At 42.3% G+C, this 15552-nt stretch overlaps 1 protein-coding gene across 2 annotated transcripts in view; it reads right to left on the bottom strand.

Annotated features, from left to right (window-relative positions):
- Positions 1-5754, bottom strand: part of RASGRF2 (Ras protein specific guanine nucleotide releasing factor 2) — a gene marked incomplete at its 5' end in the record, with an annotated part of 256694 nt that extends 250940 nt beyond the window's left edge. For both annotated transcript variants that reach the window (XM_080803329.1, XM_080803328.1), the window contains one exon: positions 5467-5754. In XM_080803329.1, the coding sequence (XP_080659455.1) occupies positions 5467-5754 (288 nt within the window). The remainder of the gene's footprint in view (positions 1-5466) is intronic.
- Between the last annotated feature and the right edge of the window lie 9798 nt (positions 5755-15552).

Below are 15552 nucleotides of genomic sequence, written 5' to 3' on the forward strand. Positions count from 1 at the left end.
TTGCCACAGTACTATATTGATGCCTAACAAATATTAGCTTCTAGTTTCATTTAAACATTAATTAAGATTTTACTATATATACGCTTGAATTAAGATAAACTTATTTCAGAGAAAAATTTATACAGGGATTAATGTAACACAATAATTATACGTACTCGGTCCTGAAAAATAAATCTCCCTAAATTGTAGACAGATTGGATTTATAATCCACATATTGAAACGTTAATAATACAAATAAAAATCTGCAAACTCCAAAATATGTAATTGCATGACAAATGTTTTGTATTTATGATAGAAGATAACAGTGCAACAAACACACACACATATACACATATATCCCTTTCCTATAGGACAAATGAACAGGCATGAAAACACGAAGCTGCTTTGAAAGTGTGAAAATTAGGACTTAAGTAAGACCTAAGTAAAGCCAGATTGCTTGTCAATCTGGCTTCTTTCATTACAAAATAATCTTAATGATTAACTTTTTCTATTTTACAAAATTAAAATTATATTGACTGCAGCATGCATAGTTACTGAAAAAGATGGACAAAATCAACCTAAAAATATAATCTGTATTAAACATACAGCAATATCAACTGTTTGAACCAATTATTAACATTTGTTGCTAAAACCAGAAACCTGTGGTTATCACACATGCTTTACAACTTACCGTCACCCAGTGAGAAGAAAAGACCTCTATTTTTTAATTCTCAAAGAAAAAAATTATGTTACAATAATATAAACAGTAAAGTTTAGTGTAGCCAAAATTAAAGTAATTACATTTTGCTAATCCATAGATTATTTTTCATTTAAGTTTGAAAGATTACAAAGTTCCAATAATAAATCATTTCTCTCCCTTAAATTATGTTTTAAAACACTTTGTAAGATTTAATTAATATTTTTATTCCATTTTCCCTTCACTTACGTTCAGTAAGCAAAGGTTGAAGAGAAAATAGTGAGCTGGTTATTATATATCAATTAAACGACATGAACGAAACTGAATATCCACCATCCACACTCCCTACCTTCCACAAGTATTTCAGGGGTTGCATACAGCTCTGCCTGCTTCCATAAAATGATTAAAATCCTCCACTTGTGGTCAAGTTAGGAACACTAAAATGACTGGCTAGTAAGGAGGCGACAGGGGAAATCACATAACCTTTAATCCCTTTAAAATTAAATTAACATATTTAATTCATCACAGATATGACAAGTATCTACTACTTGAAGCCTCCAGAACTAAGCTGTTTGACACCCAAAATGCTGGAAATCAGGGTGAACAGAATATTTAACATTACCACGACAATAAAAATAAACACGACTTTGTTCCTATATGTGTCTCCTGCTAGCAGGGAAGACACATACAGCCGCTTAAACGGATTAGACTAACCAATGTGTACTTTCACCTAAGTGCAAATATTTTTAAAGATCCCTTACCGAAGGAAATGAATGCCATGTAAAATTGTTTGTTTAAACATAAGTCTCATTTTTCTTTAAAAATACAGTGGTCTGCAGTTACATTCCCCAAGAACTGCAACTGCCCTGGAAATAGTTTTTAAAGGGAAATAGGAATAAACAAAATAGTGATTCACGTACTACAATACCAACCCTCATACCACTCAGATTTTTAAATGCCTTTTTTTTTTTTTTTTATTTGAGAGAGAGAGAGAGCATACACACTAGCAGGGGGAGAGGCAGAAGAAGAGGGAGAAGCAGACTCCCAGCTGAACAGGGAGACGGGACCAGAACAGCAGTATCAAAACCTGAGCCAAAAGCAGACGCTTAACTGACTGAGTCACCCAGGTGCCCCTCAGATTTTAAATTTCTTGAAGCTCAATCAACTTAAGTGGCCACCTTCCTAAGGCACTCTTCAAGATTTTTCTTTTCTAGAGCTGGACTTTGATCACCTTCCTCTCCCTAGAATGCTTTCAGTCTCAGTGCTGGCATAGGTACAAATGAAAAAAGGACAACAGGCAGTTTCTAAGAGCTGAAGTGAAGTTCAAATTCGATGCAATAACGGAGGATGACACAGAGCTTGGCCCATAGAAGATACTTATTAAACTCAAATTCCCATTCCCCTTGAACACCTTTACCTAGAATGAAAAGTTAAGTTTTCCATTTCACATAAATGGAGATTTCTTTAGAAAGTAGTGCCATCAACACGCATGTTCAAGAAAAGGCACACTACTTGAAATTTTTTTAGCTGAACTCATTTTGATTTTATCACCGTAACTAAAAGTACCTAAAAAGTAGCCACTATGGAAACTTGATATCAGAGCTTTGCCATCAACCAAGGACCTACAAAGTGAAATCTTTGGGACATTCTTGAAAAAAGGGAGCAGTGCAAATATCCCTTTAACCTAGGCACATTTGGAAAGGGAAAAACACCTTCCTTTTTTTTTTTAACTGGAAACAGGTGTTTTTTTAAAAAATACTACTTTAACAGTGGTTTAAAAAAAAAAAGCACCTTAATTTTTTTTCTTTTGTCAACCAACTTTGAATTCTTTAGAAGAAGCAAACCAATGAGTGTTTTCCTCTTATTATATAACTTACTGAAAAACAATTAATCAGAGTTTAAGAATTATTTGAAGGATAAGTAGCATTTAAATTGATAAGAATGACTGGAGGCATTTTATAGCAAAAATTACATTAACTATAAGTAACTGTCAACAGCATTACCTCACATTCCAGGGTAAATAAGAAAGTCTCCTCCTGTAGCAATGATGTTCCTATTGGTTTGCAAATCTGCTAACCTAACTGATTTATTAGAATGTCCGCTTTGATCACCTGCTTGTCTTCAGCTTCTCAGATTTAGTATGTATCGCAGAGACGGGTAAACTTTAAATCTTGTGAAATAGTTTGTCACATCCTCTACACAGCAAAAGCTCGCACTGGTGTTACAACATTAGAAACAGGAGATGTCATTATTGGAAGACAACTTGAAATCTTCTCAGCCAAACTCTTAATTTTAAATATTAAAAAATGGGTTTCATTCACAGAAAAAAAAAAAACAGAGGAACTGTTAAGAGATGGGAGTACGTAAGTCACGGCAACATGGTGGCGGAAACCCACTCTGCCTCGCTAAACCCTGTTTCAAGCCCTCACCCTCAACTGTGTTCATGGGGCTTATAGAGATATTTACTCAGAAAGCTCCAGGAGCACATTTGGAGAAACAGAGCTTAAGATGGACCCCGCTCAGAGTCTCAACTTTGCCAGCTTCAAGTCTAGGTGCTTGAGAAAATGTGAGCACATAGGAACACAAATGAACTGAAAGGGAACCAACAGCAGAAACTGCAGGTTTAAGGTAGAAGTTTCTTCTTGTCTCTTATCTTTGCAGTTTCTCCTTAATTCTTCAGACACACCCAGATAGACCCTGCTAGAGAGAAGCATCCATCTGCTAAGGTAACCTAAGTCACAGAAACAAACCTAACCGAAGACAAAAATCGGACAGATTTCCCAATCCAATTCCTAAACCATTTTGAAATGCTTGTTCTTTACTTCTCATTTTTCTACAGGCACCAAGGGTTCCAATTTCTATCCTCTTAAAGATGTACTGAATGAGTGAGAAATACTCATGACTTGTATGGCAAACAGAATTTTTTTTCCCTAGGATGACCTGTTCAGGACTTCCATGAGAAAGTGGTATTACTATTTGGAGGTTACGTTTATGTATTAAAGGGTGGTGTAGAGAAAACTGTCCTGAAGAGGAGAGTCCAGATAATTTCCAAGTAGAAAAATGCTGGTTTTCATATGTTAACTAGTCAGATAGCCAGAGAAGTTGCAGCAAGTAACATCTTCACACCCCCAGCTCAAAAAGAAAGAAAAAGGAAGGGAGGAAGGAAAAGAAACAAAGAAACAAGAAAGTGTTTATCTCCTGATATCAGTATAAATACAAGGAGAAAAAATAATTTGGAATTAAGTCAATGATATATATTCAGGGTAATTTAAAGTACCTATTTGCTTTTACACATAATAACACTTAAGAACTTACTGGTTTTGGCTCCTGGGGGGCCTTGGAACACATACCTTTAAAAAAAAAAAAATCTCACCAAGAGAAAAAAAAAAAAGTAGATACTGAAAATCTGCTTCCTCAACACCATTTTCATGCTCTTAAATTCTAAAATGCATGACTTGAAATTTAAACTTCTATTTCCAGGATCTGTAGCTACAAAACTGAAAATTAGCTTTTCAAATAACCTGCAACATGCCATCAAAAACCAAAGGGTGTATTTTAAATATCAGTTTCATGTGAAATATAACAAGTTTAATCAGTTCAATCTGTTAATGATTTATAGTGAAACCAAAGTGGAAAAAACAAAATTTCTGGTTGATCTAGTTTGAACTCCCTCTTAATTTTACACACTGTTTTATGAGCCCTAGGGGTTATGTAGGCATCTTATTCAACATCCCATCGCTAGCGCCTCCCACAGCCAGGTTTTTGCAGGAGAAGCTGTTTGGTCTGAACTGCAGGGGAAATTCAGCTGCGAAACATTTTTACTCAACAGCAAAGACAATCAGCCTCTTTTTTGGCTGGAGATCTAGAAGCGAAGTGAGAACATTTGGGAGCATAAAATTAGTCTGCTCTAACTTTATTAGCCGAACGGTGATTGGGGAAAAAAAACAAATTTTGCATTTGCAGGAATGGGGGCGGGCAGGAGTTACTAAATCTAGAGGGTTTGTGTTTTCCTCCCCGAACGCATACACAGCAAAACTAATAAAATTATGACCCAGGATTAAAAGGTCACATTTATTTTTGAAGCATTCATTTAAAAGTACAGAGAAGCGTTCTTTAAAAATGCCCACAGGTTTAAACATAACAGGAATGTGGCTACCAAACACTAATCCTGAGGGAAATGGATACACATTTACCTCCATAATTAGACCCAGCAGGTCAAATGTGAGCAAGGTAAACCGACATAAACCACAAAACATTGAAAATCGCCAAAAGAAAGTGCCTGTCCTTCCTGGGAGCCCCCGCTTGTTCCTTGCACAGCCAGCGATCAAACATGCGCAAGCAAAAAAACCTCCAAAAAACAAAAACAGAACAAAACAAAAAACCCCTACACGCACCAGCCGGGTGAGGGAGAAACCAAACTTTTCCAGATAAGTTAGTTCCGTCGTGCCAGTCTAAACCCAACAGGTGTCAACACACGTCACCACACTAAATTCTTCCGAACTAGGTCTAGAGAAGAAATGGATGGTTAACAATGAAACTGAAAAGACCCGACCGCTTTCAGGGTCGCGAAAGCAATAAAGCGGAGCCTCCGTTCCGATTACACGGAGGTGGGGGGTAGGGGATGGAGACAGGGTGGCGCGTGGAGATGTCCTGCCCCTGACACCGCACGGGAACCTTGGATCTCGGAGCACGGTTCCCGCGTTCGGTCAAGCCCTAGACCTCGAGGGTTGGAAGGAGAGGGAGTGCCGCGGCCGCGGGGAGGGAGACCGAGGAGGGAGGGCGCGTGCTACCTGCTTGTCCAGCGCGTCCCGGGCGGCGCCCGGCCCGACTCCGGCCCTGGGCGGCGCGGGCGTCCGCTCGCAGCTGCAGCCCTCCAGGAGATACATGCCCGCCGGGCGGCCGCTCTGCTCGCCCTCGAAGTAAAAGAGCACATTCTGGTAGAGAGCGAACCACTTCTCGTGCCAGCGACTCGCGTCGGCTGCCTTCTTGCTCAGGAAGCCGCGTTTGGTGCCCTCCTTGCGGGCCAGGAAGGCCAGGTACAGGGCGTGCCCCTCGTTGTAGCGCACGCTCTTCTGCATGGTGAGGGCGCGGGGGGCTCACCCGTGCCTCGCAGCCATCTCCAGGCCGGCTCGCCCCGGGGCCCGCCCGCTGCGGTCCGGTCCGGGCGAAGGGCGCCCCCTTGTCTGACGCAGCGGGCAGGGCACCCCGCCGGCCTTCGGGGCGCGGCGCCGCGCGGGTCCGAGGGTGCGCTTTGGCTGCGGCCAGGGCACGTTCTCGGCCGCGACCGCCGCCCTCCTGGCCAAGCGGAGCCCCGGGAGCCCCCGACGCCCGCGTGGAAAAGTGGCCCCGAGAGGGCGCCCCGGCCCGCCGCCGCTTCGCCCAAAGTTGCGGGAGCCCGAGCCCCGCGGCGGGCTGGGGCGGCGCGAGGCGCGGCAGCCCGCGGAGGACTGTCCTCGGGCAATTCGCTCCGGGAGACAGAAGGTAAAACGTCACGTGGGAGATCAGCTGTAATCGGCTTGGAGACCGATTTAAAGGGCAAAGTCGGCGCGGCGGCGGTGACGGCTGCGCCGCTCACCCCGGCGCGCGCGTCCACCCTCGCCCGCCAGCCCGGCCGGCTGCCGCCTCTGCTCCCGCGCCGCGGTGGGGCGGAAAGCCGGGAGGTGCGGGCGCGCGGCGGCAGCGCTCACCCGCTCACACGCGCGCCCGCACGCACAGACCAATATATACACTCACATGCACACAGATGCACACTGGCATAGCGTGCACAGTCGCAACACAGTGCTCGCACTTTCACAGTTCTCACACGACGTTCACACTCATACAAACAAGAATACACATACACACAGTCACGAATTCAGTCACACTCACATACACACACAATACTTACACAAAATTTGCACTCATATATGCAAATACAACCACAATGTGTACTTAACACAAAAATGCAAAGCCATATACAGTTGCACATTACACAGGCAACTACACACGTGCACACACATGCTCACCCAGACACATACATTAACAGACACAAAACATGCACGCAAACACATACCCAAACTCACACACACTAGACACATACATGTACACTTAACATACAAACTCAAGCCAATTACACATAAATACACACACATACACATTTATACTCATAAATTCACAGTAATACACACTGACACAGATTTTAAAAATCATAGGCAAACACACAAGGAACATACAGAAGCAAACACATTCACTCAAAAAAACTTACACAAACATGCACATACTTACAAGCATTTACAAACACACATTCATGCAAACTCATACACCTTCACAAACCCATTCACACGAACTCACAACTCACCTGCCACATCCATACTCTCACACTCACCCATCAGTACATTTCCACAGCCATAGGAGTCATCACAGGATGGTTTTGCATCCCAGACAACCTTGATTTTCCCACGTGTACTTGCACTGTTGTACTTAACCCAGGGCAGAAGGTGAATGAGCGCAACCTCCTGTTCCCAGTTCCTGGTGGTGGTTCCCTCTCAATCACCATGATTTCTCTGGATTAAGATGAAAGAAACTAAATGTTAAGCATAGAGTTTTCAACCAGAAAAAAATACCCAAACAAGGGAGACTCGCTGCCCCTGACAGAGTGTCCCCGGAGGCCACGCTGTCCTAGATTCCCTAGATACCCCAGGTAGGACTCGATTCATTTGATTAACAAATCTCACAAGCGCGACCAGAAAACCGAGACCCCTGTTATAAAATGTAAGAGGAAAAGAAAAATGTGCCCGGGAGCAGCAGGAGAAGGCTAGTAAAACTCCCTGGGGAGCGCCAGGATTTGACTTTTCATTCCCTTCAGTCATTTATTATAAAACTGGTTTGCCATGAAGTGTTTATTATCAATTTTTTTAAAAGATTTTATTTATTTATTTGACAGACAGAGATCACAAGTAGGCGGAGAGGCAGGCAGAGATAGAGGAAGGGAAGCAGGCTCCCTGCTGAGCAGAGAGCCCGATGCGGGGCTCGATCCCAGCACCCTGGGATCATGACCTGAGCCGAAGGCAGAGGCTTTAACCCACTGAGCCACCCAGGCGCCCCTATTATCAAATTTTTTAAATAAAATAAAATCCTTTTCTGGACCTCAAATCTGCAACAATACACCTGTCTTGTGCCACAAGTTGTGTTCACAAACTGACGGCCCAGGGGCTCTGCCTATTCCATCAGTGCTGTTTCTACAGAATATTTTATCTCTGCCTCACTGAGCAGCTGAGTGTTTTTTCCATCTCACCCGAAAACAAAAACAAAAATAAAACAGTTTCACTATTAAAAACTATACAATACAAGAATGACCATTTGAAATTATAGTGTGAGAGAACAGTGGTCATTCCTCTTTACACGTTTTTAAATGTATTCGGGCCAGTGCTCTGCTAATTGGGATTTAACCCAGCTGGGAGCCTGCGTTGTTATTTAGAGCAGATACAAGTACAGAGACAGTAAGTAAATGTGGACAAGGTTTGGAACCAGATTCTGAATGGGGAGGAGATGGCAAATGCCTCAGGAGGCCTTTTATTTCCTCCTCTGTGGTCCAGTCCCAGCTCTGAGAACCGTAAGTGAGTAGACGCTTGTGTGTTTGATGAGCTCCATTTTCTAACGGAAACCATTAAGGGTGTGAATTCAGTACAAAAGCAATTTTGTGATGAGTACTCAAACCTTCTAGCCACTTGTGTGGTTTTTGTTGTTGTTGGTTTTTTTTCAGATGTGAAACGTTCTTTCCCTAATAAGCAACATCTCTGGTGTGGAGGCTAATTTCAGTGCTGAACTGTCCTTTCTCTCTACTCAAATGTCCTTTTGATTTGAACCACATGAAGCATTCTTTATTCTTCTCTGCCTGTCTGTCATCACTTCCTACCATGTAAGATGTTGTGGCTGTCATATGGCCCCTGACAATGACAGAAGGGAGCTCTGGCTTCCTCTGAAATTTGGCTGGTAAAATTGTTGGTTTTAATTATGGAAATTCACTGGGAGAACTATGGATTTGATCCCCTGTTCATGTCCTCAACCTGATACTTAAGCAATACAGAAGACAGAGAAAAGACAGTGCCTCGGTTCCTGGTGTGCCCAGTCTACTAGGAATATGATTCAACATTTAGGTGTTCTCACATGACTGTCTGCTTCTTCAGGACGGGGTTGTAGCACTAATCCCTGAAGCACCCAGTAAAAAAGCTTATATGCACTTGGCACACAAGTGATTCATAACTATTTCCTAAACTAATATAGTATTTGCTCACTGAACTGTTAAAGGGCGCACACATTTGCAATTTTGCAAGACTGTACAGAAACAACCAGAAATTCCTCGACAATCTGGAGTAGCCATATCCTGTGGGGTGTCATGGGCACTGGTGGGCCTTTATCCTCCTTCATTCATATGGAAACTGCTTCCCTGGACTGGTGCCATCTCAAAACACAAAGGGCCAGAAGGTTATGTAAATGAGGGTGCTTTTCCCCCAGCTGATCAAACAGGTTGGCTGAAGGGGCTATGTTCCAAGTGGGTGGGAGCAAGCTCTTCTGTGAATTCATTGTTTTTTCCTCCTGCATTTCACCGACTCTTTCCGGAAAGGGTCAGTTTCAGTTGATTCTCAAGGGCAACAAAGGATTTCTCACTGCAAACAGTGAAAGGGTCTTTTTTGCCTTTTTCTAGACAAGTTGAGAGAAAAAAATAGCAATGAACTACCATATTTGGAACCTAATGATAACTTCTCCCTCTACTTGTAGAGGGAGAAGTTGTCCACATAATTTGACAAAAAAGGGAGGGAGGAGAAATTGTATCTGAGTGTCCAAAACTATTAAGGTGGGAGGCCCTGGGGAGCTGATGCTACAAATGTAGGACATATTCCAAAGCTTTTCAAAATCCCTGGGACCATACATGAGATGATACTCCAGGAGAGGGTCTTGCAAGCAAACTACCATTCACAGCTTAGGAAGAGGAAGAGGGCAGCAGATTAAAAAGTGAACAAACAGCAGGGAGGTAGGTAGGACCTGGAGAGTGGGCTGTCCCAGAAGCTAAGTGAAGACAGTATTTGAGGAAAGAGAGAATGACCTTGTCAAGTTCACACAACTATATGCCCCTGAATCCACATCTTGTCACTGCCACTGCCTGTCCAAATGGTCATATGGTAAAGCTAACTGGCTGCTTAGGCAAGGAATCCCTTTATCAGGCTATATCGCACAAAAGACCCTGTGCACATTTCTTGGTGGCTCGAACATCCTGCTCGCTGTGCTGTCATTGCGGGTGCGGATGGCGGAGGGCGCAAGCTGCTTACTTTGCAGGCAGAAGTAAAGAAAGAGTGGGGCAGGCTGTGGGAGGGATTTGAGAACTATACCGATTTTCTGTCTCCTAGGAGGTGGGAGACTTGGGTTCTTTCTAGGTGCAAAAACTGTTTCTTGGGACGCCCGGGTGGCTCAGTCAGTTAAGCGTCTGCCTTCAGCTCAGGCCATGATTCTGGAGTCCTGGGACAGGTTCCTTGCTCAGCAGGGAGTCTGCATCTCCCTCTCCCTCTGCCTGCCGCTCTGTCTACTTGTGCTCTCTATCTCTCTGTCAAATAAATAAATAAAATCGGAAAGGAAGGAAGGAAGAGAGGAAGGAAGGAACCATTCCTTTATGAGAACTCCTGGAATAGGTGCTTTAAAACAGTTCAGAAATATAAAGCAAATTCCCTTTTATTCTGGGAAAAAACTGAAGGGATCTGAATACAAGTATTTTGGCTCAGAAACTCAATATTCTTTTGTAATACCCATTATTGTGTGCACAACTACTCTGACATTTCTTTTTTCTTCCAACAGAAACTGGCGAGATGTGTAGATGAAAACTCTACTCCTTCTTCCTAGCATGGAGAAGACTCTATTTGCTGGCTATGTAACTAGATTTTGGCCTCAGGGATGTGGGCACATGTTATGGGCCTCTCCTTGTAGGTCTGGTCATGATCATCTCTGCTCTTTCTTCTTATCCTCGGTAAGAAGAAAGACCACATCTTGAAGTCAGCAGGGCTACCAGACAGAAGGAGTCAAGGTCCTGGAGTCCGTGGCTGCCTGCGAGCTGTCAGGAGCTATAGGATCCAGGTAACATTGTAACATAAGCAAAACAGGAACTTTTGTGTTGTTAAGCCACTGAGACACCAGGTTTCTTGTTACAACATCTAGTGTTAATGGCCCTGCAGGGTACGCTTCTCCATGGATTTAAACTGTACTGTACTACAGACTGTTCTTTGTACTCTTTAAAAACAGGCTTATTGTGGTGTAATTGATGTACAATTAGCTGCACAAATTTAAAGAACACTATTTGATAAGTTTTGATGTATTTGTATCCCCATGAAACTATGGCCACAACCAAGGCAGCAAACATTTCTACCTCATTCCTCTTTGAAATCCTTTTCCTCCTACTCTCCTTGCCCTCCACACCCATGAGAACACTGGCCCACTTAGTGACTGTGAGTCAGTTTGCATTTCCTAAAAGCTTATATAAATGGACTGATATAGGGACACCTGGCTGGCTCAGTTGGTTAATCATCTGCCTTCGGCTCAGATCATGATCCGAAGGTCCTGGGACTGAGTCCCACATCAGACTCCCTGCTGGGCAGGGAGCCTGCTTCTCCCTCTGCCTACAGCTCCCTCTGCTTGTGATCTCTCTCTCTGACAAATAAATAAATCAAATCTTTAAATGGACTGATACTATTTGTGCTCTTTGTGAATGGCATCTTTCACTCAGCATAATGATTTTGAGATTCATCTATTTTGATGAGTATCAATAGTTTGTTCCCTTTTATTGCTAAATAGTATTTTATTTTAAGATTTTATTTATTTATTTGACAGAGAGAGATCACAAGTAGGCAGAGCAGCAGGCATAGAGAGGGGTGGAAGCAGGCTCCCTGCTGAGCAGAGAGCCTAGTGTGGGGCTCAATCCCAAGACCCTGAAATCACGACCTGAGCTGAAGGCAGAGGCTTAACCCACTGAGCCACCCATGTGCCCTAACTAAATAGTATTTTAATAACAACACTGTATGAATATACCACATTTGTTTACCCATTTTTATGTTGATTGGGTTGTCTTTTGGATTAACCCAAGGACATTAAGTTTTCTTTTAGGATTCTTCAGGTATCAGCTCTTACCTTTAGCCCTATAATCCAGTGGTGTAGGGTACTGGGTTGCAGTTCATATTTTTGCACATGGCTATCCAAATGTTCTAGCACCATTTGTTAAAAAGATTATTCTTTCCCTGTGGAATTGCCTTGGCATCCTTGTTAAAAATCAATTACCTATAGATATGTGAGTCTGTTTCTGGACTCTATTCTGTTCCTTTGATGTGTATCTTTATATATATACAAATTTACATTGATGTAGGTCTTTACACCAATAGCACACTGTCTTGATTATTTTAACTTTCTAAAAATTTAAAATCAAGTCATTTATGATTTTCACTTTGGTTCTTTATTCTCAAAATTGTTTTGGCTATTATAAATCTTTTGCAATTCTATATAAATTTTAGATTCACCTTATATATTTCTACCAAAAAAAAGTCTTGCTGGAATTACATGGGGATTGTATTGAATCTATAGGTCAATTTGGGATGAACTATTATCTTAACGATATTGAGTCTCCTCTGATCCATGAACATGGTATAGCTCTCCATTTGTTTAGGTCTTCTTTAATTTCTGTCAGCAGTGTTTTGTAGTTTTCAGTGTATGGGTCTTGCACAACTCTTATCTAATTTATCTCTAAGCATTTCATATCTATATATATTTTTTGGTGCAAGTGTCTTAGCTCAGGTTGCTATAGCAAAATGCCATAAACTGGGTGGTTTATGAACAACAAAAATTTATTTCTTACAGTTGTAGAGGCTAGAAGTCCAACATCATGGTGCCAGCAAGGTTGTGAGAGCCCTCTCCCAATTACAGATGACTGAGTTTTTGTATCCTCACATGGCAGAGGAGAGAGAGAGGGAAAGAATGAGCTCTGGTCCCTTTATCACCTTATTAGGACACAAATCCCATCCATGAGAGCTCCACACCCACAACCCAATTACCTCCCAAAGGCCCCATATCCAAATATCATCACATTGGGATTTAGATTTCAACACATGAATTCTGGGGGGACACAAGCATCCAGTTCACAACAAATAGTAAATGATATATTTTGATTAATTTCCTGGTTGTTCAATGATAGTTTAGGGGGTTCCTAGGTAGCTCAGTCAGTTAAGCATCTGACTATTGATTTCGGCTCAGGTCATGATCTCAGAGTCATGAGATCAAGTCTGCAACAGGATCTGCACTTAGCAGGGAGTCTCCTTGAGATTCTCTCCCTCTGCCCTTCCCTGCTCCCCAACACCACCCCCAACTCTCAAACTCATGCATGCACATGCAAACACTCTCTCTCTTAAATAAAATTAGGAAAGAAAGAAAGAAAAAACAAAACTTTTGGCTTGCATATCTGAGTGTCCGTCTGTGCGTGGGCACGTGCGTGTGTGTGTGTGTGTGTGTGTGTGTGCATTTTGTGTATTGGGGAAGGCATTTTGACTTCAGTCAACCTAAGAGATATTCCTGTGCAGTCCCAATGGTACATGGGTCAGTTTATTTAGTAGTATGTGTGCGGGGGGGGGGGGGTGTTAGGTGTGAGTTTATCTAGTCACAGAGGGTAAATAAGGAACAGGTCCATTAATATTTAAAATACCTATCATGCCTCTATGCCCCCATCTGTTAACTGTAGAAACTTTGCCATCTCAAAATGTTTCCTTATTACTGCTAGGAGGCCACTCTGAGTGTTGACAAAGAGGTCTGCACATGGTGTCCTCCTCCAGCCTCCTCACTGGCTTGCCAGCACAGGGGCCTTTGTCTGCTATCTCCTTGAAGCTAGAATCAATCTCCTTCTTGCAATGATGGCCAGTGGGAATGGAGATTGGCAGGAGGAAACATCACCCACTTCTCCCAATCTGTTGTAAGCATGGTATAACTTCTTTCTTTAATTTCCCTGAAAACAAAAGAGAACTGTGGGGAGAAAACAGAGAACGCACATGTTAACATGGGGATAACTCAGGAGTTCCCTGCTTCAGAAAGACTTTCTTTTCCCCTTCAATCCAAACATTTCCTCTCCAGTTGTCATTTCTTGTCATTGCATCAACCTCCTCTCGGGATGATCTTGTGGAAGGAAGATTTGCTCTCATTAGTAGAAAACACATGACCTACCCCCAAAGGCTTGCTTTAAGACTCTAATGGGATATAGAGTCAACACAAACTGTCTGTGTTCTTGGGTGTCAAATAGCACACCTCAGGTAGGTAGGACAGCAATACTCCAAACCACAGCCAGGGCCTGCAGAGCCCGGTACAGCTTCCCTACGGTCTCTCTGACATGAGGGTTAAAGTTCCTCCCCCTGCCCACCAAAAAAAAGAAAAAAAAAAAAAGTTTACTTTGTAAAAATCCCAACAACATTAATTCTTCCTCATCTGTGAGCAACTGTCAAATAACTTCTCAAGAACAAAAACAGAACCTCTACTTCTTGCCTTAAACAGCTAAAAAATAAACAAAATGTACAAAACAGGAGCATCGGGGTGACTCAGTAGTTAAGGTCATGATCCCAAGATGCTGGGATCGAGCCCCACATGGGGCTCTCTGCTCAGCAGGGAGCCTGCTTCTCCCTCTCCCTCTCCCACTCCCCCTGCTTATGTTCCTGCTCTTGCTCTCTCTCTCTGTCAAATAAATAAATAAACTATTTTTTAAAAAATGTACAAAACAATGGTTTCCAGATACAGAACAAGCAGCAATAAAGGACTGTGATTCTTGAGTGAAGGAAGCTAGTGAGATGAGTCCTATAAATTCTTCAGTGTACAGCCCAAAGAGAAGGGCTGGGCTGCAGCACCATGAGTGAGAACCCGGAGAAGGCTGGTGGTCTCACTGACTTGAAGAGACAAAACTCGGAGTTCAGAGAAACAGTGGCTAGAATACACTGGACAGATTGCTGGGGAGGTGACACTTGCTCAAAGAGAGAGGTCTGAATCTGCACAGGGTTCCCCTCCAGTATGTAGCTGAGTCCTGACTAGCTCATGCACATGACACTATGACTAAGGCCAGAAAAAATTACTCCCCAAAAGAAGCAGGAGGAACACTCCCCAGTACTTATACCACTTCTCAGATGTCAGAATGGAAAGATGTAACGCATGGGGTATGAAGTAGAGCACTCCAAAGGGTAGGCCATGTTCACCTATGCTAAAAGCCATTCTGGGCCTACCTAAAAAGCTTAAAAGCAAGTCTTAATGGATCAAACATTTTCAGTTTACTTAACTGGGTTCCAGAACAAAGTAAAAAATACTTAAAAATACTTAAAGGAATATAGCAAACAAAAACAATGGTAAAAACAAAACAAAACAAAAACAAAGGTAAAATTTGCAGTATCTGGCATCTCAACAAAAATGGCAGAGGAAGCAGGCCAATGGGGCTCATAGGAAGGAAAATACACCAACAGTAAGAACAGATCCAGAAATGACATAAATGACAAAAATTAGAAGACCACGACTTTAAAACAACTATTATAAACCTACCCCATATATTCAAGAAGGTAGAAGAAAGCATGAGAATGATGAGGAGGAAAATGGAAGACAAAAAGACCCAAATCAAATTAAACTTCAAGATGAAAAATACAATGTTTTAGATAAAAAAATACACTATGGGATAAACGGCAGATAATACATCATGATGTAGAGTTCATGCCAAGAATTTTGGGAGATGGGTCAATGTTTATTTAACATTTTAAAAGTCAACTACTTCTCCACCATATTGAACAATTAAAAAAGAAAAACCATATAAATATCAGGAAAAAATCTGTCAAAATTCAACATTCAATCATGGT

The sequence above is a fragment of the Martes martes genome (genome assembly GCF_963455335.1).
Source record: "Martes martes genome assembly, chromosome: 5".
Taxonomy (NCBI): domain Eukaryota; kingdom Metazoa; phylum Chordata; class Mammalia; order Carnivora; family Mustelidae; genus Martes; species Martes martes.